The sequence below is a fragment of the Pectinophora gossypiella genome, chromosome 9 (genome assembly GCF_024362695.1).
Source record: "Pectinophora gossypiella chromosome 9, ilPecGoss1.1, whole genome shotgun sequence".
NCBI classification, from domain to species: Eukaryota; Metazoa; Arthropoda; class Insecta; order Lepidoptera; family Gelechiidae; genus Pectinophora; species Pectinophora gossypiella.
This window is the reverse complement of record NC_065412.1, coordinates 3,831,652-3,855,478: the sequence shown is the minus strand read 5'-3', so window position 1 is coordinate 3,855,478 and position 23,827 is coordinate 3,831,652. Positions and strand designations below refer to the sequence as shown.

At 40.1% G+C, this 23,827-nt stretch overlaps 2 protein-coding genes across 2 annotated transcripts; both read right to left on the bottom strand.

Annotated features, from left to right (window-relative positions):
- Positions 1–10,811: 10,811 nt before the first annotated feature.
- LOC126369773 (translation initiation factor IF-2-like) lies at positions 10,812–15,306 on the bottom strand. The gene is made up of 2 exons (XM_050014339.1): positions 13,833–15,306; positions 10,812–10,891 (listed from the first exon to the last, which is right to left on the bottom strand). Exons 1-2 carry the CDS (start codon positions 15,304–15,306, stop codon positions 10,812–10,814), a joined length of 1,554 nt encoding a protein of 517 aa, XP_049870296.1.
- A 5,008-nt stretch (positions 15,307–20,314) lies between these two features.
- LOC126369386 (carcinine transporter-like) lies at positions 20,315–22,377 on the bottom strand. Its single transcript, XM_050013773.1, has one exon. The coding sequence runs from the start codon at positions 22,319–22,321 to the stop codon at positions 20,567–20,569; it is 1,755 nt and encodes a 584-aa protein (XP_049869730.1). The 5' UTR covers positions 22,322–22,377; the 3' UTR covers positions 20,315–20,566.
- Between the last annotated feature and the right edge of the window lie 1,450 nt (positions 22,378–23,827).

Here is a 23,827-nt window from a genome sequence, read left to right as displayed (position 1 = left end):
TCCATCAATTTTATACCTGTCGATTGCCCGTCCTTTTCTTTTTCAGCGGATAAGAAAATGACAGGTATAACTTAAAATAAAATTAGATGGTGTGTACAGGAATCAGCACCAGTGCGTCATTATTCCAAGCCCCGACTGAATAAACCTACGTACATAAGCATTCATAGATGTATAAATTATACAAATACAGTGGTAACGCAACGGCGTTCATTTACGAACATCACACACGACAAAGAGCATTGAAATGTGGAAACCATATTTTATCAGGTAGGCATACTTACATCACGCCTCTATCCCCGAAGAGGATGTGTACATACCACCCCTTACTTCCGTCAGTATAATGATTTATGTAGTACCATTCAATGCAAAAATATCTTTATTCAGTAGGTCACATTGTTACGCTTTGAATCGTCATTTTTTACGTAACAAACGTCTCATCCGCCTAAAAATACTGCAGTTTCTCACAACCTGTGTAGCCGGAAGCGACGTCAAGCCACTCGCCGTAGCGGGAATCGCAGTTCGGAGAGTCGCTGTCAACGCGACAATTCGAAAAAAGAAGCTACAAGAAAAACCTCGAGACAGGGCTCTAGACAATCTTTTTTTAAAAGAAACAAAATTCTGTTATATTCTTCTTTAGCCACCCTAGTGAAGATTGTAGAACTCTTTAATTATGAGAATCAAAAGGTGATAAAACTAAAACTTATACCAAATCTGAATATCCGTTTAGAGACCTACGACAAACACCGTAGTAAATGCATCAACTGCTAGGTAGACATTACCTATGCTAATTTGGAAGCTTTCATGCAGATTAGATAACTGGATTACATAAGAAGCTCTTGGGAATACACCAGGAATCCTACATAAAACAGTCATACGTACATTACTTATGTAACATACGAGATATCCACTTTACCGTAATCGAGTTGGTTAAGGATTATAAAGAGCATAACATATCCATGAATCCTCATACCTACAGAAGCAATTTATTTATTTATACATATACAGGATAACACAGAAACACAATATTATGACAACATGAGGAGAGACAAAAGGCACAACTTATTTTTAACAGAAATGTCTTCCAGTAGGCTTGATCTTAGAGTGAAAGATTAACGAGGAGAGGGCAGATAGCGGGTAAAAGCATACATCATCATCAGCCGTACGACGCCCACTGCTGGGCATAGGCCTCCCCCAAGGATCTCCACGACGATCGGTCCTGCGCTTCCCGCATCCAGCGGCTTCCCGCGACCTTCACCAGATCGTCGGTCCACCTTGTAGCGGGCCTACCCACTGAGTGTCGTCCGACACGTAGTCGCCATTCTAGAACCTTCACCGACATAGCTCGGAGAATTGCAAAGCTGAAGTGGCAGTGGGCAGGACACATAGCGAGGAGAACCGATGGTCGCTGGGGCGGAAAGGTTTTACAATTATAGATCATAAATCGACTGCAGCTGAAAATCAGCGCCATAATCTACAGCTAGGCTATGTCATTTGCTCAGCTGCAGCCGTTTCGGAATTATTCGTAACTCTATTGTTAATTACTAACTATATCACTTAACAATATGTAATTGTGTATTTTTTGTTGAATAAATGTTTTCTTTCTTATTTACTGAGGTACTTACACATATTTACTTATACGTAGGTGTATTCAAATCAAGTCAGTTTATAATGTACCATCGAGACTACACGTGACTCATGGAACACTAGAGAGAATAGGTATTTACTAAGTAAGCGTGTCTTAAGTCACATCTTCACTTAGCATCCGGTTGGATTGTGGTCAAACACAAACCTATTTTTAATAATAAAAATGTAAGTTAGAAAACTAAAACTATCTCTCTGTTGCGCCGTGCGCGTGCCAGCCCCAACACCATCATGAGCGCATTGGTGGACCGGTACGACTTTGCGCTGCTGAACCAATGGGTGCGATTGCACGCAGTTACCTACATAGCTGCCCGCGGCATCGGTGACTCGTGCCGGTCTCATGTAGCTTATTTTTATGTTGTCGTCTTTCGAATCTGTTACTAATACTAGGTTAAGCTTTCTGTTACTAACATAATATGGACTAGTTTACGAAATAAATATTTTGAATTTGAATTTAAAACCCAACTATGGAAAAATCACGCAATAAAAAGTATGGAACAAGAAAATAGGTGTGTTTCTTTGAAATTCTTCCGAATAGATAGCCGTGGTCGTTTGCAATGGTAAGGAAACTATTAGGACAAATTGGACATCCATTTTACTTTCCCGCAGTCGTGTAGAAAAAAAAACAACTTTTACGATTCGGTAAAGTAGTTAATGCTAATACGGCATAAACTTACAATAAGTCACGTTTAAAATCTGTGATTTATGTCTTCCTCAGGATAACAGAATGTCCAGAATACGTTTAGCTGCTAAACTAGCTTAGCCATGTTTTTTCTTTACTACCAGCAGAGAAGTCAAGAATATTCCACTCCGTCAATACTTCGTTTAGCTATAAGCACTCCCTATATACCTCGTGGCATTAAGCGCACTCATGACCTAAACCGCATCGATAGGCGCGCCCCTTGCATTTTGTGCTGCAAATGGTGAAAATATATGGATGATAATTACTTATGAAAACGCCTGTGGTGGGATAGGAATTGATTTAAATTTCATACAGAATTTATAAGTAAAAATTAGAAAGGAAAGAAAGGACATTCTCTATAGTGACCGGTCAATGTCAGTAGTGACAGGTCATTCTCCATAATGACTGGTTAGTGTCCCTAGTTACCTGTCAATCGCCGTAGTGACCGGTCATTATTCACAATAACCGGTCATTCTTCATAGTAACCGGTTATTATCCACAGTGACCGGTCAATGAAAGTATTGACCGGTCTTCTTCCATAATGACCGGTCAGTTTCCATAGTGACCAGTCATTCTCCATAATAACTGATCATTCTCCATATTGATAGGTAAATGTGCATACCTAGTGACCGTTATAATCCAAAAAGATTAGAAAATATGCGTAGTGACCAGTTTCTTCCATAATGACTGGACAATGTCAGTAGTGACTGGTCATTCTTCATAATCAGTAATATCAGTAGTGTCTGTAGTAAACGGGTTCTATGTATGATTTATACGTAGGTACCTACTACGATAACCACCTCCTCTTTATCAATCGACGCGTATAGAGTTTTATTTGATTAGGGACGCTGAGTTGATTCTTGTATAACATTATGGATTTCATAAGGCATTGGGTCATGTCTGCATATCCAATAATCCCTATTTATGCATACCTTTGTGTACGTATGTAAATAAACCTAACGGGTCTATGAAAAACGTACCACGTGTATGGGATCAAAGTGCGTCTGTATGTTTTCATCAAACTGCGGTGCTTCACATACACTAAGCCAGAATCCATTACCATTTGATCACGGACAACAGAGGAATATTGGATTTTAAGCTTTTGGATTTAAGATTTTTTTTTATAGGAGAACTCGATGCATCGTAATACCAACATTAAATAAAATACTCTTCTGGAGTAATAATCTGACATGCAATCATCAAGCGCGCTGACTATTATAATAATATTATACAGAGTGTTAGTGACATCGTAACGAACACTAAGGGGATGATTTATCTAGTGGACTTTTCCGTCGCAAAAGTATGGAACTGACAATAATTTGAATTTGCGACGGAAAATTCCCCTTTATATCAACTTAGATTCATGGTCTGAATCATCCTTCGAAGTTTTCGTTTCGACGTCACTAACAACCTGTATTATTTGCTAACTGCGTATCCATTGTTCAGAGTAAATCTACATAAAGGCAGTGGGTGCTGAATGAATGCATAGCGTTTTGAGGAGGTAAATAAAGGAAATTGTTTCTACCTAACCAACCATATAGATGTAAACAAGCTGATAAATAATTCTCTCTACATTGCTTGCGAACCGCCGAAATGTTGAATATTTTATACCGGGTACCTATTCAGGAAATGTATCACTATCAGTGAGCTTATCAGGAAACTAAGAGGGACCCGGAAAGGGCTTCCATAATTTATTTGATAAAAGTGAGTTCTGTTTGAGATTTACGCTCTATTTTCCGACAATAAATTGAGTGAGATTCATTTACGCTGAAATGTTTTTGAAGTTAATACAAGGCACCTATGATGACATAAAATATTAAGAATGTAAACATTTATACACTATATTTAAACACTATATATTAGCCTAATAAATGACTTATCGGTGATTGGAGATGCACGCAGGTAGCTTAGATCAGAAAAAGTCGAACTCTATTAAGTAGATAATACAGTACAAGGCATGAAGGATCGGTCTGCACTTCCACATATTTGATGGTTTGTTTATCACGACGTGAGGCCCTAGTAGTCCTTACAGCGTGACAAAAGAGTAGAACCTTGTTTCAAAAAGCAGCAACCCCCGTATCCGCTAACAAGCGCTTTACAAACTTTCGCAAACTGGACCCAAAATATCTCACAAAGAATTTAATATCTACGAAATGAAAACGGAGCCTTTGATAGTGGCATAGTGTCATATAGGTAACTGAAACTTCGGAAATTGAAATTCTGCTTAAAAGTACAGGAATCGTTTCTCCATTGACCAGCTGTCCAATAAAAATAAACAAGCGGTGAACGTGTGTTCAATTGTTTTATATTAAATTGTCGAAAAATATAAAATTTTGCTTGGCTCTCAAACACTTGCATAACATAAACAGCCTATATACGTCCCACTGCTGGACATAGACCTCCCCTCAATCAACACGAGGGGGTATGGAGAAAACTTCACCACGCTGCTCCACTGCAGGTCGGTGGTGCTACTGCCCTATTTTTCCCTAAAAAGTAGCATGGAGAATGCTACACCGACAAGAGCGTGGCTCCTAAATTAGTGATGATGATCGGGTGTAACCACCAGGGGAGTCCCACATAACACCTCCCCCCCCCCGTCCTCCTCCCCGGGCAGCGTGGTATGCGTAATGCATTTCCCAACGTTAAAAACAGATACCTATTCAATGTAGTAGGTATAATAATTGTTGTTACGTTTAAATTCGCAAATTAATGGCAATGTTCTCGAATATGATATTACATTTTGATCAATATTAGAACTTGTTGATTGAAGTTGTTAAGTAATAACTATGTGTGCAGGTAATAATTAATTCAATTAAAAGCATCAAACGTAGGTAAGTCTACTTCATATAAGTGAATAGTTCTAAGAAGCTATATATAGTCTCTAGTCAAACTTGAAGATAGTTTATAATAGTAAATTAAGTTCAAATTGAACTATGACCAAATAATTAACATTTTATAATTTGTTTGAGGAGCTCGGTGGTGCAGCGGTTAACGCGCTCGGTCTGCGATTGTTGAAGTTAAGCAACTTTCGCAAAGGCCGGTCATAGGATGGGTGACCACAAAAAAAAAAGTTTTCATCTCGAGCTCCTCCGTGCTTCGGAAGGCACGTTAAGCCGTTGGTCCCGGCTGCATTAGCAGTCGTTAATAACCATCAATCCGCACTGGGCCGGTGTGATGGTTTAAGGCCCGATCTCCCTATCCATCCATGGGGAAGGCCCGTGCCCCAGCAGTGGAGACGTTAATGGGCTGATGATGATGAATTTGTTAGAAACTAGGTATATACTCGTAGTTTGAACACAACAAGTTTATTTCTTATTACTCACGCATTTCATGCAGGACTTTCCTGCTTACGTTCTTTAAAAATCACACAGATGGCGTTGTTCAGTTTAGGAATTTGTATTGTTATAAACCATGCTTTATTGCCAAAGAGAATATCAACACTTCATCGCTTTTTTTTACTTTGGTCCGCTAGCCGTACTGTCAGCATTCTAAACTCAACAACGCCATCTATGTGATTTTCAAAGAACTTCATCTGGAAAGTCCCTCATTCCATTCGCTTTTGTGTGATTTAAAATTTCCGCCTCTCCATTTGCCATTGACAGACGAACGCCATTTTTAAAAAGAATAACAATTTTACCGCGCGGACAATTCGGGCTTGAACCTCTTGAAAATTAAAATTACAAAACTTTTGAAAATCTGTGGATTGTTATTTTTTTTATTCGTGGCCATAATTACCGAAAATCCCCGTACTGTTAATAATAACAAAAGTGGCAACAACTATGCAAAGTGTAAACGTGTGTTCTAAAGAAGCATTTGAAACGGATAGCGCGTTACCTACCTACCACATCTGTCACGTGACAGCGCCGCATTTAGGGTATGTGGCCCCTCCCTAGGTTACACCCGTGGGGGCCTCATTTTATAACCGTAGCTGTTAATACAGGGAATCCCAGGGCATGGCGACAGTGAAACCGGCAATAAAGTTTTATCACACATTGCTGCATTGGTAGAATATTAAGCCCAAATAGGTAGCTAATTTTCTAATCAATTGTGGCCATTTGTGGCGATAGTCCATTTTGGGTGGAGTTCCCTAGGCACCATAAATGCGACACTGACACCTGACAAGACTAAACTCCCCTAGAAAAATGCTCAGTAGTCCCTTCAAGCTGAGATAAGGTGAAAACCGGACGTTATCTTTAGGGTTGGCGACAGTTGTGATTTACGGCGACAGTTGGTGTCGAGAGTTGAAGTGGATCTTTGAGGAGCATTTTTATTTTTACATACATACATACATAAACTCATGCCCGTAATCCCTAATGGGGTGGGCAGAGCCACAAGTAATCAAAGACATCTTGCAGCCACTGTTGATACGAAGTCCAAAGATGGATATGATGAACCTTATGGTGATAAGGGATCAGCCTATCGCCCATAACATTAGTCCATCATGTTAGAGGACACAATCCCTCTGTCGGTTTTTACGACATGCCCGGGAAGAGAAGCAGCTGAACGTGTTCTATGTTTTTTATATGCTCCCAGAACAGCATAGAAGCAGCAGCATAGTTTTATTTTTAATGTTTCTAAAATGTTAGTAGATCTAGGTGGCAAAGTTAGAATTTGGAGGGTTTGATCTACACGATTGAATATCCGAATAATTTGTTAAGAAACCATTTAGTGAGATAGGGGTGTCAAATCCGAAATTTATCCGATGAAGTTCATCGGATTTGACACCCCTTCGTTCATTCATGTTCATCGGACGAATACTAAACTTGAGACTAACGCCGGCAACACGTACAAGACTTGGTGGGTAGTTCTGAGTTTGACCTATTTAGAGAGGTACAATTTAAACAAGTTGTGCGTAAAAATACCCAATTCAATTAAAAAATTACTTTAGGATAAGTACCTGTCTCTCTATCTCTTGAATTTTGTAGTCATCAAAACCCTTTGTGTTGTTATCAACTTTATTGCTGTTTCTTGTCATTACCCTACTCAATGAAGTGACATTAAAAGTGAAAGAAATGATTTAGGTACAAATAGATGAAATATTGATGCGTGTTCCTTTTAACTAAAATAAACTACTTGGACATTAGGGTAGTGCAGAATTGAGTTGTGTCAATAACCTTGGCCATCCAGTGTTCATGGGACAAAAGAACGTAGAGTGTCTATTGTCCGTAAATGGGCACTTCATCATGTCTAGGAGGAAACAAGGGAGGATATGGCATTATACTTTATTAGTATATTATAAGGTACATAATACAGAAAATTCGTGGATCCGTGTGAAATTCGTGATAGCCCTGATAGAAGAAGAAAAAAACAAAACTTAAACTTAAAAAAAGTTTAAGTTTTTTTACATCTTTTTCCTTACATCTTAGTCTCATGGGTTCGACTCCCGGCTAGGGCTTTAAACTATGAATTTGACTTTGTACGTATAAGTTTGAATTCATATTTGAATCACAGATATTTCATATCATGCGGTTTCTAGGATTTGTGCTCGGTCAATGGCAATAGGTCCGCGGCGGACCTATTCGCCCCTATTACATGGGACTTAAACATCTATAGCTGGCGAAGAGTGGGTGTACTATTGTAGTTAGTAGCATATCCTCGTAAGGCCTAGTTAAACAATGGGTCCTAGATTTTAAAGGGCATCTGGGGCCTACGACATTATACCTACTCCACACATGGTACGGTCAGAAGCAAATAGTTAGTGACAATCAAGGTATACATATAGTTAGCAACATCCAGAATATCCAATAATTAAGGACGTGCAAGGTGTCCGTATAGATACACTGTAAGTGACTAAAAACATCGGCACAACCTGCGTGTTCCTAAAGTTGGGAACAACCTCATCGTCACTGCGCCAATGGTTCCAATCAAAATGTTCAAAAATATGTGGACGATTAGGTTGTTGCCAGCTTTTTCTCAATAGTAACCCTGACACCAGGGTTGATGGGGTTGGTAATCCACCTCACAACCTACACGATAGAAGAAAATAGATTTTTGAGCCTTCTCAGGTTCGTAACAATGTTTATTTTTATACCTAAAAATAAGCATCAAGATACTTATGTCATATTATGAACAAGCTATAATATATTACTGTATACCAAGTACATGAGATGAGAGATTGCTAAGTATCTTGATAAAGTCCTGTAACGTCTTACGCACCTAATGGATTATTATAAGTATTATGGGTGGTGACATTAAGATATCTCTTAGCTGTAGGCTCTTGTGCTGGATTGGGAGCTAAAAAAACTCGAACGTCAAATAAACAGATATAGAGGGATTGTATAATACTTATCCCACATATCCGTCACACTGTGACTTTTCTGTGATGCTAAATTAAACACTTCTTTTATCGTGTGGTTCATGAGGTGGAATATACTTACCAACTTCATCCGCTCTGGTCTTATTTGAAGATGTAAGTACCTACGTACTGGTTACATGAGTCGTTAAATGATGTAAGTATGAATACTTAAGTAAGTAGTAACCGAGACCAACGGCTTAACTTCCGAAGCACGAGTCGTCTTACATTCGGACCGTCAGGTGAATCAGCCTAAAATGGCCTAATCAAACCAGGGATCACAAAGTGATTTTTGTAATATATCCTCATCGTAATTCTAACCCGGGAACTCTGAAATTATACATCGGGAACTAAAAAGACTAAACTTTGGGAATTCATATTTATTTCCTTTATGACAAGTACCTAACAAAACAAACATTTTTACACTGCGTCCCAAAGTAGACAGAATGGAGTGATTCCCGAATATCTCAATCCATGCATAATTTAATTCCTGTGTCAAAACTTCCTCATCCACACACTGGGGATTGGGGAGACCGAATTTGGAATGGAGAGACTTCGGAATTCAGGATACTTTGCATGCATGTTCAAACAAACATGTGCATGCCAGTAACGAGTTAGAACTGCAAAGCTTAATTCTCTTGCGACAAGTTGGGATGAGAAACGCAGAGCTAAGTTTACATCACTTATGTTGAAATTTCGTGTACGAATAAGTACATGTGTTCGAATAGAGCTTTATACATGTACCAGCCAGAACTTAAGTTGGTTTAAAGTTGAGAGACGCAGTCGTACAGTTTCACCAAATGAGAATTAAGTGGAGTCTATGCATAATAATAGTTCCTTATACATTAGGATTTAATTTTGCTAAAATATTTTAAGTCAGTTTTGTATTTATTTGCTTATTCGGATGTCTATTCAAAATAAATAAGACCCAAGATGTTTATATATATGGCATGATCATAATCTTCAAATAAAACAGAAAACAGGCAAGTGTCAGTAGGTAAGTACCGTGATACGTCCACATTAGTCCTCCAATGACGACGTAGCTCAAGCAGACACAAGACACGTTTTGTTGAGAAAGGTCACGTCATTAGCAGACGCCCTGGCTAATTGAGGAGGTGTGGGTTCTCAGGTAATTACACTTAAAGGTGATAATGAACCTGAGCTTTAGATGTATGTGCGTGATATCTAGTTGTCTAAGCAAATGCAATTTTAAAACGCAATGCGCACCCTCTGTTTTGCCTTGGTTAGAAGCATCCTGGAGACGAACAGTGTTGTTTGAAGCCCACATAAGAATAAATAATTATTGTATGCTGGAGAAAATACAAATACTTTTTCTTAGTTTGTACATGAAGTATGTAATTTTATCGACCCATATATACTATCTACACAGTTCTTTCAGGGTTACTTAGGATGTCATTCGCTTCGATTCCATTGAATTTGTGGTCCCGTGTAAAAGCTCATCCTATCACCTATTTACCTAAATTTTGACTCAGTACCTTGTACACCTACTTAGCATGCGCACATGCATTTTGAAAATCTTTCTCTCTCTTCTTCACAAGACATGCGCAATATCAGACACATATAGGTATCTGTAAGTATTACTGCTATCCACTCTTCATATTAGATCAGTTTCATTTATTAATAACTAGCTGTTACATGCGCCGTCGTTCGCGTGAAACTATTAAAAGTACAAAAGTTTCAAATACACTGTTCCACCCCCTTATACCCCCTTAGGGATTGAAATTCACGAAATCCTGTCTTAAAACCGCTGTCGGTATTGTAATATGTAATATTTTAATTCTAACAAACTCGTCCACACCTCTCGTTCGCTAATATTTAGGTCTTCAGTACCTACGTCCTAAAAGGATAGAACCTAGCTCAAACTTCATGCAAAAATGTTGAATTCTACTAAGTACATAATAGTGTCTGAGTATTCGTGATGACTGAGTCAATTAGTCAGATGACCTTATTGATTTTATATGTATAAATATTTGTATTTATCTTCTTTGGGAAACGCCATCACTGAGGCGTAAGGGGCTTATAAAGATCTTAACATCTCCAATGAGCAGAAAAAATAATTAATCCTATCCCGTTTTGAATCAGCTATTGTTAGAGGATGAGCGTGAGGATGTATACCATGTGGGTGTTTATGTAGGCTCTACGATATAATTAACTCACCTCATTTAGGTCAAGCCGTTATTGAAGTGGGATTATAATAGTTGCTTTGTAAGAACTTAGTTCTTTGTACTCTCTTCTAATTGTTGTTTTGACGCGTTCTTGAATAGAATAGAATAGAAATCACACATACTTATACACATACAAACCTTATCTCTAAAAAGGGATACCAGCACAGCAAAATGTTGTGACACTCCGTCATTGAGGGAGTGCCAGTTTCAGCTGTGCCCCATTAGAGCTGCTATAAAAACATTGAATTAACTAAATCTATTTTGTCATGTAGAGATGTCTATTAATGTATGTAGCGAATCCGAGGTAGCCCTGTTCGGAATTCATGATAGCCTGATTGAAGAACGCGTGACTTAACATTGTGGTTTGTCACAGACAAGCGCCATCTAGCGAAAACGGGATGTAACAATTTAGCTAGCTGGCCACATATTTATTATAAGTAAAAACAATAGAAACAAAATGGAGTAGCAAGAACGACGCCGTTTTATTTTCCCACTCCTTATGTTCATTTAATACAATCAAATATAATCCAAAGCGAACTACTTATTTCTTCATGGTTCTTCTACGAACCACAGAATTTGACTTCATGACTTTGAATTCGTGTGTGGATCGTGAACGTCAGGACCGCCTATGCGTATGTTGTATAAAATATTATGCAGAAAGATTGTGCTAAAATGTACTAAGACAATGAACGTTACGATGTCATCACACCCTGCATGGACTTAAAAGCTTTGAGTGCTGAATGGTGCGTCTCATATACCGGTCATCCTGACGTCAGAAACCACCGGTGTCTTTGTATATCTTGTTAACGGTTTTAACGATTTGTTCACTTTGGATCATACATAATATAAGTACGTGATTGTATATGGCGCGGGTGTGTGAGTGGTGTGTTCTAAGTGTACGGATAAGTTTGATGTGTATAATTGAGCAGGTGACAAAGTGAATCGTATCCCGTTTTTAATTAGTTCAAGTGGTAAGTTGAATGAGCTGTACGTTGTTTACAAAGGTCTCGGCCTAATTAGCTTCCTGCTTTACGATCTACTAGTCTGTCTGTTCGAAAGGATTACGTTGGGGAACTATTTGAGAGGCGACATTGTGAGAACTCTCAGTGCTCCCCATTTGTCTAGCCAAGTAGTGAATACCGAGGCAAATCTACAAAAAGAGTCAGTGGAGGACTTTGGTCGAGTATATTCCGTTGTTATGCATATACGCATTCGATGAGGGCAGCTGCGCCGGCTGTTAATTATGTATGTATGAAATGAAGTTCTTTATGATCATGACTTTCATAAGTATCTTAATTTTTTTGGAATAAATTACCAAGGATATTTTGCAAGGAAAATATATTGAAAATGATTGATTACTTTAAATACTTTTATCTCAGTTGTGGCTGAAGGAAAATAACTTCTTGCACGTGTAGATTTTAAATTAAAGAAGCGAAAATAAATCTACTATTTCTTTAATTAAAATCTATTTAAAGTCCAATCTTATGTCTATAAGCTTTAATGTAAAGCAAGAATTTGTTTCATTTTTACTATCCATCCTGTCGATCATGTTGAAGAGGACATAATTCCTTAGTTGACTTTTACAACTTAAAAAAAAAATCTACCTATTTACGTCCCGCTGCTGGGTACAGGCCTCCCGTCAATCAACCGGAGGAGGTATGGAACATATTCCACCATGCTGTTCCAGTGCGGGTCTGTGATGGGTCGACGTTTAACAACTTAATTAAGGTAAAAGGATTTAATTTCAAACGGTCTTGATTTCAGCAGATTTTATCTCCAAACGGTTGTGATGGACAGTGGTAAGTATAAATTAATCAAAATGTTTGGGTACAATCGAGAGTTCAGATTACTGTGTTTAATTGTGTTATATGCCTGCAGGGAGGTATGACGGAAGATGTGATTGCGGTTCATTAATTTCGGAGTAGGTAATATACCTATCCTTTTCGTAAATACATACATACATACACACATAAGATCACGTCTATTTCCCATTGGGGTAGGCAGAGTCCACGGAATTCCGCTTACTACGATCCTGACACACCACTTTCGCTTCATCCACTCTCATCAAAGACTTCGCATGCTTGCCGGTTGAGTACTCTTAACCTCACCTTTCTTTAAAACATCCTAGATCTGATCGCGGCATGTACGCCTTCTTTTTTTTTTTTACGTTGGGAAATGCGTTACGCATACCACGCCGCCCGGGGGGGCGACGTGGTTATGTGGGACTCCCCGGGAAACCCGGTATACCCACTAAAACCCAACGGTGTTCCTCCTCGCCGCCATGTGGCGGGGATGCGGGAACGCAATTGCACACAACCGCATCCCCGCCGGCGGATGCCCTCTTGGGCCCAGCGCCTATGGGGGCGCAACAAGCGCCTCCCTCTCCGCCGAAGGCTGCCCGGAACACTTGGGCAGCCCTACAGCACGGGACCTATGTTGTGGATGGCGGTCCCCCGACCACCATCCACAGGTCCCCGTCAGGGTGGAGCTGGATCCATTCATTGAACGGTATCCATCCGCTCCACCCCGGCCTTCTTGGCCTTACGCTTCCCCTTGGTCTTCGGGGCGCTCTTCTTCTCCGGCGGCATGTACGCCTTTTTTTTTTTTTTTTTTTTTTTAACGTTGGGAAATGCGTTACGCATACCACGCCGCCCGGGGGGACGACGTGGTTATGTGGGACTCCCCGGGTGTCGCCACCCGGTATACCCACTAAAACCCAACGGTGTTCCTCCTCGCCGCCATGTGGCGGGGACACGGGAACGCAACTGCACACAACCGCGTCCCCGCCGGCGGATGCCCTCTTGGGCCCTGCGCCTATGGGGGCGCATCAAGCGCCTCCCCCACCGCCGAGGGCTGCCCGGAACACTTGGGCAGCCCTACAGCACGGGACCCATGTTGTGGACGGCGGTCCCCCGACCACCGTCCACGGGTCCCCGTTAGGGCGGAGCTCTGTCCATTCAAGGAACGGTGTCCATCTGCTCCGCCCTGGCCCTCTTGGCCTTGCGCTTTGGCCGCTTTGGCTTCGGCGCACTCTCCTGCGGGCTTTTGGCTGCCGGCTTGGCAGCAGAAATGCATCCGCTGCCACCGATGGAATGAGCCGCCGGTTTGCCTGCCGTCGCACAGACGGGGCAATGGGGCTCAGCCGTGCAGTCCCTCGCCTGATGGTCGGGTTGACCGCAGCGGAAGCACAGTCGGCTGCGGTCAACCTCGCAGGAGCACTTCACTCCGAGGTGCCCGGGCTCCAGGCAACGGTAGCACCGTGCCGGTCTGGAGTCGAGAAGCCTTACTCTGGCCGACGTCCACCCGACCAGTAGTCGGCCAGAGTCGGACAGCCTCTTGGCGGCCGCGACCGGACAGCTGATCCAGAGGGACCCGTCACCTCTCGGTCCGACGACGATCCGCCCATGCTTCACGTCGTCGACCGCGCAACCTCCTTCCTTGGCCACAGCGTCGGCCACCTCAATGGCGTCGGCTGAGTCGTCCAGCCCAGTGACGCGGATTTCCGCGCGCTTCACTGGGCGGACGACCCTGACCGCGTCCGGGCTGAGCACCTCCCTCAGCTTCTTGGCGAGAGAGTCCGCCTTCGCCGCCGAGTTCTCCCCTCCGATCTCAAGCAGGCGCGCACCCGTCGCCGCCCTGCGGAACCGCATGTTGCTGATTCCGAGGTCAGCGAGGGAGACGCGCCGCTTGGCGTCGGAGAGGATCGAGGCGTATGTTACGCCTCTCTCCTCGACTCCGGGCACCAAGGTCAGCGATACCGCTGCCGTTCTTGGTGTCCGGAGCTTTGCCCTCTTCTGGGCCGTGGGCCGAGGCTTTGGCGGCTCTTTGGCCGCTTTGGCCGCTTTGGCCGCCTTGTTCTTGGCCTTTCGGCCAACAACAGCGGTCCATGGCTCCGCCGTTGGTGCAGGGGCAGGCTGGCGCCGAGCCTTTGCCGCCTCCTGTGCAGCCAGGCTCTTCTTCTTGCTCTTCCCCTTCTTTCCCGAAGAAGTGGGAGCAGAAGAGGCCTGGCTGTTTACGGGAGCCTCTTGTGTGGCCTTTTTGTCGGGCTTTGCGGGCTTGGCAGGCTGGCCACTACTTCTCGTAGAAGCGACCGGGGCCCCTGCTGGCGCAGACTGAGCAGGGTCTGCCCTGGCGCTTCTGGTGTCCGCCGCGAGCGGAGGTCTCCTTCGTGGCTCTGGGAGAGGACGGTCTTCAATCACGGCCAACCGCGCGTTCAGCATGTTGCCGAACATCTCGGCGTTGGCACGGGCTGTCTCCTCCAGGAGCTGCCGGAGGCTAGGCTCCGAGCTCACAGGCTGGGATGGTCGCTGCCGCAACTCTTGCAAGTCGCGGCGCAGGTCGGCGACCTCCTTCGTGAGCTTGGAGTTAGCAGCCTCCAGCCGCACAACCTCCTCCGTCATCGTCCGCGCCCTGATCTGGGACACCGCCTCTTGGATGCCCTTTACGGCATCCTTCAGGGCCCGGACGTACGTTCCTTTCAGTTGTGAAGACTTCGTGGCGACCATCGTAATGGTTTCCAGCGAAGTCTTCACAACTTTGGCTAGAGCTGCACTGGTTTGCTCTGCCTCCTCTTCTTGGGCTGGCAGGAGGGGGCTGGGCTGTAAAGAGGCCGCGGCATGTACGCCTAGGCCTTCCTCTTCCAACCCTAAGTATGTCTACGTCGAAATACTCTTTATTGTTTAAGACTATAGTAGGAAGTTTAGTTTTGTTTATAAAATATCTTTATTTATCAAAATAAACATTTAACATTACAACTTAGTGTACATTTATCCTAAGTGAACGTAACCTAATTTAAACAGTTTGCAGGTTATATATAAACCTATATCAAACTTAAAAAGTTAAGTAATAAATACAAAGTATCATAGTAACTGTTAATCAACAAGTAGGTAAGTAGTTGTGACATGATTATTTAAGAATATGTTATGTATACGTATATGTATATGTGTATAGTAGGAAGTAAAAACACAAATAATCATGAATTTTACGATGGAAAATTCCACTTGATATTAACTCAGAATGATGGTCTGAATCATCCCCCTCGGTATTCGTTACGGTGTCACTAACACCCTGTATTAAATTGGTAACCAGATAAAACTTTACTACGTCATTCTTTCTTTAAGTACCTTCTTATTTTTTGAGTAGGAACTCTAACAAGTCGAAATGAAAATAGGAATTGTCATGTAAGTAGTAGAAGTCTAGATGACAATTTTGACGCATTGCTATATTTTTATTCGCTACAGTTTAATAACTGAATTCTGCGCAACATTGATTTTATTTTCTCCATTTTTGAAAACCTCGTGTTACAATCGCCTCTCTTTGTCTTATTAAATTATTTAAACTTTTCTGATGGCTGCCACAATCAACGAAATTAATTAAAGCGTGAACAAAGCCTTAAATATTTCGATTCTAAAATTATTTTTCTGTATTTTACTTTATTGTTGCCTGTTGTAAGTCACATCTTGACAACGTCTTTTACAATTTCATTCTTATAAGTATATTTATTTATTACATATTTTAGTAAGTAATTATCATTACAGGCTAAACGTAATGCCATAATCAATCATCATCATCAGCTGTACGACGCCCACTGCTGGGCATAGGCCTCCCCCAAGGATCTAATCAATAATAAATATAATTATAATCCATAATTAATATTATTATTAATTTAATTTCATTGATTCACTTACGTTGGGTATATTTATTATATATATATATTACATTGAAATATCTACATTACATTGATTTTTTTGTGTGTGTGCCTTTACATACACACACACACACACACAGAAATATTTAAAACATATATTAACTGTTTCGTTTGTGAACTTCACCAATGAGCAACTAAATAATATTCCCTATGTCTTTATAAGTCTGTAAGAAAACTCTCCTTACATAAAGAATCTTTGCAAAACTTTGAAAAAAAAAAACCAGCGTTATGTGACCTTCTTAAAACTTTCTACAAAAGGCCCCTTTTCTCATAGCTAGATCATTGTTATGGTAATAAGGTCATACTCATACAGAACCATCTCATAATGTTGTTCCCATTTTCCTTGAAATGTATGTGCTGAGTACTAGAGAGGGGATAATGTGGTATATTTTGAATTATTCAAGGAGTAGTAGGTATAAGTAAACATAATCGACAAAGGACATTATTATAAAAAGGCGTTGTATTTTGAACGCGTAAAATTCTTGTGAGGCAGGCTTTTGAAAATAAGTTTGTCTTTGTGAGTGTTCATCCTTTTTAATAGATAGATAGATAGATAGATAAAATACTTTATTGAGCACAATGGACACAAAATACAGAGATAAGGACAACATACCCATAGCACTTCTTTAAAATTAAAGATGTTACAAATCGAATATACAAATAGTTGCAGTTTTCACTAACACAGTTGGCTGTATCATTATAGACGGCGATTCGGCTTACTATCTGTCACGTTGGTCTAACAGAAAGCTCGGTAAGGTTCTATACCTTACTTTTTTCTTTCATCTTGCGATGGATGTACCTCTGACTACCCTATTTGGGATAAAGTCGTGAGCTTCTGTTATGTATGTTATGTTACAATAACTAACCTACCAAGTTTACATTCTTTTTCTGAGGTTTTTTCTGAAAAGATTTAATATGTACACTTGCAATGTTGCAAAACAAAAAGTTTTTCGCTTAATCCCTCCCTCCTGCATTAAGTATTCCGACCTGGGAAGTGAGATCTGCTTTTCGCGTCTTTTCTTTCCATTTCTCTCTGTCTGATGAGTGTGAAAACATTGCAGGAAGTCAGATCTATTTTAATAATATAAAAAGAATATACGTGGTATTTGATAAAATCACATCACTACTTGATATAATGCGACGATTTTTCGGTCTTTTCAGGTTTTCTTTGCAATTTCCCTCGAATAACAAATATTTATTTTATGAATACGAATTCGTTGAAACGAGGTAATGTTTAACTTTTATTGTTGACTAGCTTTTGCCCGCGACTTCGTCCGCGTGGCGTGTTATATAAGAAAGAGATCTTTGTGTGTGTGGGAGTGCATACTTATGCAGTTTAGATTTTTTCATACAATTTTTTTCCCAATAACTCCCATTTTTCAAAATACAGCCAAAAATAAACTTTATATTTACTAAGGTATGCATGCATGCTAGATTGAATCAATTGATTGAATTGATTTTTTTTTAAATTGATTGTTCATTGAGTTTTAATTTTAATACACACTTCCTCTCTTCCCTTCAACGTTGCTGTGCCCTACAGGGTCCATGTTTTAGTTCCTATGCCTATGTAACACCCCATTGTACTACATGGAATGCAATAAATAATTTAATTGAATTGAATTGAAAACATCTATCTTACGCGGTTTCGATTTTTTCATACAAATGTTTTTTCCCCGCAAACTCCCGTTTCCGTGGGAATTTTGCAATATTCTGTTGCAACTAAGCTTTCAGTTAACTAAGGTACCTGCATGCCAAATTTCAAGCGTCTAACTTAAGCGGTTTAGATTTTTCACACAAAAGGATTTTCCCGCTTATTTCCGTTCCCGTGGGAATTCCGGGAATTCCTTTCTTAGTGCACCTCTACGGTACCTAAGCTATGTCCCTTCAAAATTTCAATTGCCTACGTTTAGCCGTTCAGGCTATGCGTTGATATGTCAGTCACTGAGTCAGTCAGTTTCTCCTTTTATTTAGATTTGATTTTTTCATACAAATGTTTTTCCCGCTAACTACCGTTCCCGTGGGAATTTTGTAATATCCTGTTGCAACTAAGCTTTAAGTTTACTAAAGTACCTGCATGCCAAATTTCAAACGTCTAACTTGAATGGTTTAGATTTTTCATACAAAAGGATTTTCCCGTTAATCCCGTTCCCGTGGGAATTTCGGGAATTCCTTTCTTAGTGCACCTCCACAGTATCTAAGGTACCTACATGACAAATTTCAAACGTCTAACTTGAGTGGTTTAGATTTTTCATACAAAAGGATTTTCCCGTTAATTCCCGTTCCCGTGGGAATTTCGGGAATTCCTTTCTTAGTGCACCTCCACGGTACCTAGGGTACCAGCATGACAAATTTCAAACGTCTAACTTGAGTGTTTTAGATTTTTCATACAAAAGGATTTTCCCGCTAATTCCCGTTCCCGTGAGAATTTCGGAAATTCCTTTCTTAGTACACCTCTACGGTACCTATGGTACCTGCATGACAAATTTCAAACATCTAACTTGAATGGTTTAGATTTTTCATACAAAAGGATTTTCCCGCTAATTCCCGTTCTCGTGGGAATTTCGGGAATTCCTTTCTTAATGCACCTCTACGGTACCTAAGGTACCTACATGACAAATTTCAAACGTCTAACTTGAGTGGTTTAGATTTTTCATACAAAAGGATTTTCCCGCTAATTCCCGTTCTCGTGGGAATTTCGGGAATTCCTTTCTTAGTGCACCTCTACGGTACCTAAGGTATCTGCATGCCAAATTTCAAACGTCTAACTTGAATGGTTTAGATTTTTCATACAAAAGGATTTTCCCGCTAATTCCCGTTCTCGTGGGAATTTCGGGAATTCCTTTCTTAATGCACCTCTACGGTACCTAAGGTACCTACATGACAAATTTCAAACGTCTAACTTGAATGGTTTAGATTTTTCATACAAAAGGATTTTCCCGCTAATTCCCGTTCTCGTGGGAATTTCGGGAATTCCTTTCTTAATGCACCTCTACGGTACCTAAAGTACCTACATGACAAATTTCAAACGTCTAACTTGAGTGTTTTAGATTTTTCATACAAAAGGATTTTCCCGCTAATTCCCGTTCCCGTAGGAATTTCGGGAATTCCTTTCTTAGTGCACCTCTACGGTATCTAAGGTACCTGCATGCCAAATTTCAAACGTCTAACTTGAGTGGTTTAGATTTTTCATACAAAAGGATTTCCCTTCACTACTCTGCTCCTATTGATTGTAGCGTGATGAAAAGTATACTATAACCTGTCCAGGAGTGTGAAGAATAATTGTACCAAGTTTCATTAAAATCCGTCCAGTAGTTTTTGTTTCTATAAGGAACATACAGACAGACAGACAGACAGACAGACAGACAAAAATTTTACTGATTGCATTTTTGGCATCAGTATCGACCACTTATCACCCCCTGATAGTTATTTTGAAAAAATATTTAATGTACAGAATTGACCTCTCTACAGATTTATTATAAGTATAGATGAGGATTTTGTCTAATAAATAAACACACGTAGGGTCACGCCCGTAATTTCTAATGCCCTATTGGGGTGGGCAGAGCCTTAAGTCTGCAAACCAACATGGGAATGCAGACCTATTGGAATCCTAAGATGGATAATAGGAACTTAGTGATTGAGAGTCAGGATTAATGGAAAAGGAATACATGTTGTGCCGACCCCACTTCGAGTGGGATAAGGGCAGAAGGATGATGATATTTTAATATATTATTATAAATAAGCTTGTTCGGTTTCATACCAGGATAACACTTTATTCGTAGTTCATTAAAATAATATATGTATATTAGAGGTAAAAATGAAAAATATCATACATCGGAATAAAGTTATATTTCAATTAACATTTGCCTTAGGCGGTACTGTTACTGCGAATAGGTATAAAAGTTTTACAAAACGTAGGTACTTAATTTTCGCTTTTGTGAAAGAACAATTTTACAAAAATAAGAAATCTGGTAAAAGATCTCTATTTAAGTACATTTTTTTTGTTTGAAACTGTGAAATTTCACACAAAACGCACACACTTGCATGCACTTGTAATGATGTTACATTGTAAAAGACTCGTTTATATGTGCTCCGATTTCTGTTATTTTCTTTGTTGAAGGTGGAAATTCCCAGTAACTTTGTTTACTGAACATTTCTTCAGCTAAATCAAATGACTGAGGCATATCTTTCTTAGCAGTTTCTGGAAGCAAAAATGCGATCAACGCACCAACTAAAGCTACACAGGCCACAACCACCAAAGGCAGCCAATAGACGATCGTTTCTAAGTAAATTATTATAGGTGACATCATCGTGCCCATGAAACCACAGATGTGAATAACTGACATACCAGATCCTCTTACAGGAGTGGGTAGGACTTCAGCAGCCCATTGCATCGCAACACCGTACGCTATATTTATCATAAATCTTGCCACGACAGCGCACATCACAGAGGGCAGACCACCTCCAATAAATACAGTGAGAACACAAAAAATAGAGCTAATGATAGAAGAAATTGTTGACAACCACCGCCTACCCGTCCAGTCCATTATAAAAGCAAGAAGAAGCACTGACGGGAACTCAGTACTAGATATCACAGAGAATGATATAAAGAAATCAAAGTTTAGTGTCCCAATACTTCTGACTAGACCATCAAAAACTAAAGCACAAAGCATGTATTCCACACAAATTAATATAAATGTTCTCCTTAGCACTGGCCTTCTTAATAATTCAATGATACTTTTACTTTCTTCTTTTTTGGCATTCTTAACTGAAGTTTTGAATTGTTCGATAAGTTTTGGTGGGATTTCCTTTTTATTTATTCGGCCGATTGTTAACACTTTTTTTACTGCGGCGTCAACTCGTCCCTTAGAGAGCATCCATCTTGGGCTTTCTGGCATGAATAGAGGTGATAGTACAGCTAACGCCATGGGAAGACTTGTAACCAATGACAGTGTCTTCCAGTGACCACTAGCAAGAGCTATCCAAGGCAATGCTGTGACAGTAGTAGAGTAAAATACAGCAAATGACATGTTCGCTATATAAGTTCTATATTTAGGTGCGACGTATTCCAACACGAGAAGGTATACCATCATCATACAATTGTCATACGCCATGCCCATGAACAATCTGCAGAGTGTGAATTGTAGGAAGTTCGTTGCAAAAATGCTGATCACACCTCCAATACATCCGATCATGTTGCTAACTATTGTTGCTGGTAATCTTCCGTATCGATCAGCCACCCATCCGATGACAAAACCTCCAATAATACATCCTATGAAAAATATAGACTGAGCTGTGGCTTGGTAGCTATCTCTATCACAAACCCAGTTCAACTCACTTGATATTGTCGGATAAGGTATTTCAGTCTTATTGTACTCCCATCCATATTGACAGGGTATTTTGCTCCAAGTACGGTCGGGTTTTCTTCCTGTTATTAAAACTTCGGTCCAATTGGCATCGTAGGCCTCGCAGTGTGAGTAACCAAATCTTGTATTGTCGTCAATTGGTATTGCTAGATTTCTTCGTTCGATATCAGTTAAGTTTTCAAGTTCTGGGATCCAGCACCAATGGTTTGGCGACACTTCCGTTAGGAATAGCTGCGTGAAATATGCAAATACTCCGTATGCGTAGAATGGGAATGTGGAGAAGAACAATAAAATCTGATAACGTCCAAATTCTCCAGCTGAAGATAGCAAATCGTCGAAGTCTACGTCTTCTGTTTTTAATGTTTTATCTTGTTTGGCGAATTCCAAGTCACGAGGCTTATCACGATCCCGTGGACTGACAACTTCTTCAATTGCCCTTTGTACAGTCATTTTTAATGACTTCTATTTTTATATTTCTTTACTATTCCAGATAAGTGTGTCGTACTTTGAAGCGTATATTGAACTGACAGTCAGACGCTAATACAACATTATATAACTTGTGCTATCTGCACGCAGGCGCCGAGATATTATTAACTAATCTGTTCTTTAATTGTTTTGGGCTCAACTTGTTGTTTCATAGATCAAATCTTATTTTCTCAGCAACGCCTTATGTTGTGTGTGCAGGATTTGGTAAGTTTCCTAAAGGGTGTAGTATTACAACAGAATTACATCTGAAAATATAACACTGGGAAAGACCTATTAGATATTTACATCACGATATTTATAACGAAGTGTAAATTAAAGAACTGTTTGAACACACATGTTGATATGTTGTAAAGTAACGTCATCGGCTATTTATTGAATATCACGACACCATTTGAAGTGATGACTGTACAAATAAAGACACACCCCTAATTTGCACTTAGGTGGGCATAAACTACGTATACGTTTCATGAAAATTCTTGTTTGTTTGTTGTCTAAAAAGAGAAATATGACGTGCGATAATTGTATCCACTGGGTGACTGTTTATTAGTATATAACAGCACTAACGTCGTCGTAATATCTATTCGTTGGGTATTTTTTGATGTCAATTACTCCAGAAAGATATGGCAGGTTTAATTTTAGGTTTATGCCGTCAGTCGAAGAAAAATCTGCTGAGAACGAAGCAAGGCAAGGATGTCTTGCAAGTGAAATTCCCGATTGTAGAGTAATATGGGATTTCCCTAAATTATAATATGACAATCTATGCGAACAAGAAGGTTTCATCCAGTCTCGTGCGTGCGATAAGTTTTACATTATAACATAATACATAAACTGCCTAAGTATATACGTCCTACTGCTGGGCACAGGCCTCCCCTCAATCAACTGGAGGGGGTATGGAGCATACTCCACCACGCTGCTCCACTGCGGGTTGGTGGAGGTGTTTTTTTACGGCTAATAGCCGGGACCAACGGATTAACGTGCCCTCCGAAGCACGGAATCATATTACTTTATGTACTATTGTATTGGAACACAATTTCTATTTCACCATTTTGTGTCTAATCATATAACCTTATAAATGTAAAATGTTTAAATATATGTGATGTGGTTGTACTTTAAAAATAAATAAATAAATTAATTAATTAATTGTTTCTCATTAGCGATAAAATGAAAAACGAATTGCTGGTAGAGTGTAAAGTACAGTTTAAATTCTAGGGATGAATCTCGTGCCCGTGAAACATTTTTATAGTCGTAGGGTAGGAATCAAAGTGTTCATAATTTACTGACGTTTCAATTTCGAAATCGTTAGGTATCATGATAAGAAGCGTGATTTTTATAATTACGGTTACTCGAGCATAAGCCTTTAACGATATTTATTCAGGTCTCATAGACGTTCTACTAATATTTAAAACGTACCTCAGATTTTTTAGGTTACTTTGGTATGTCGACAACCAATAACACGTCAATAAATACAAG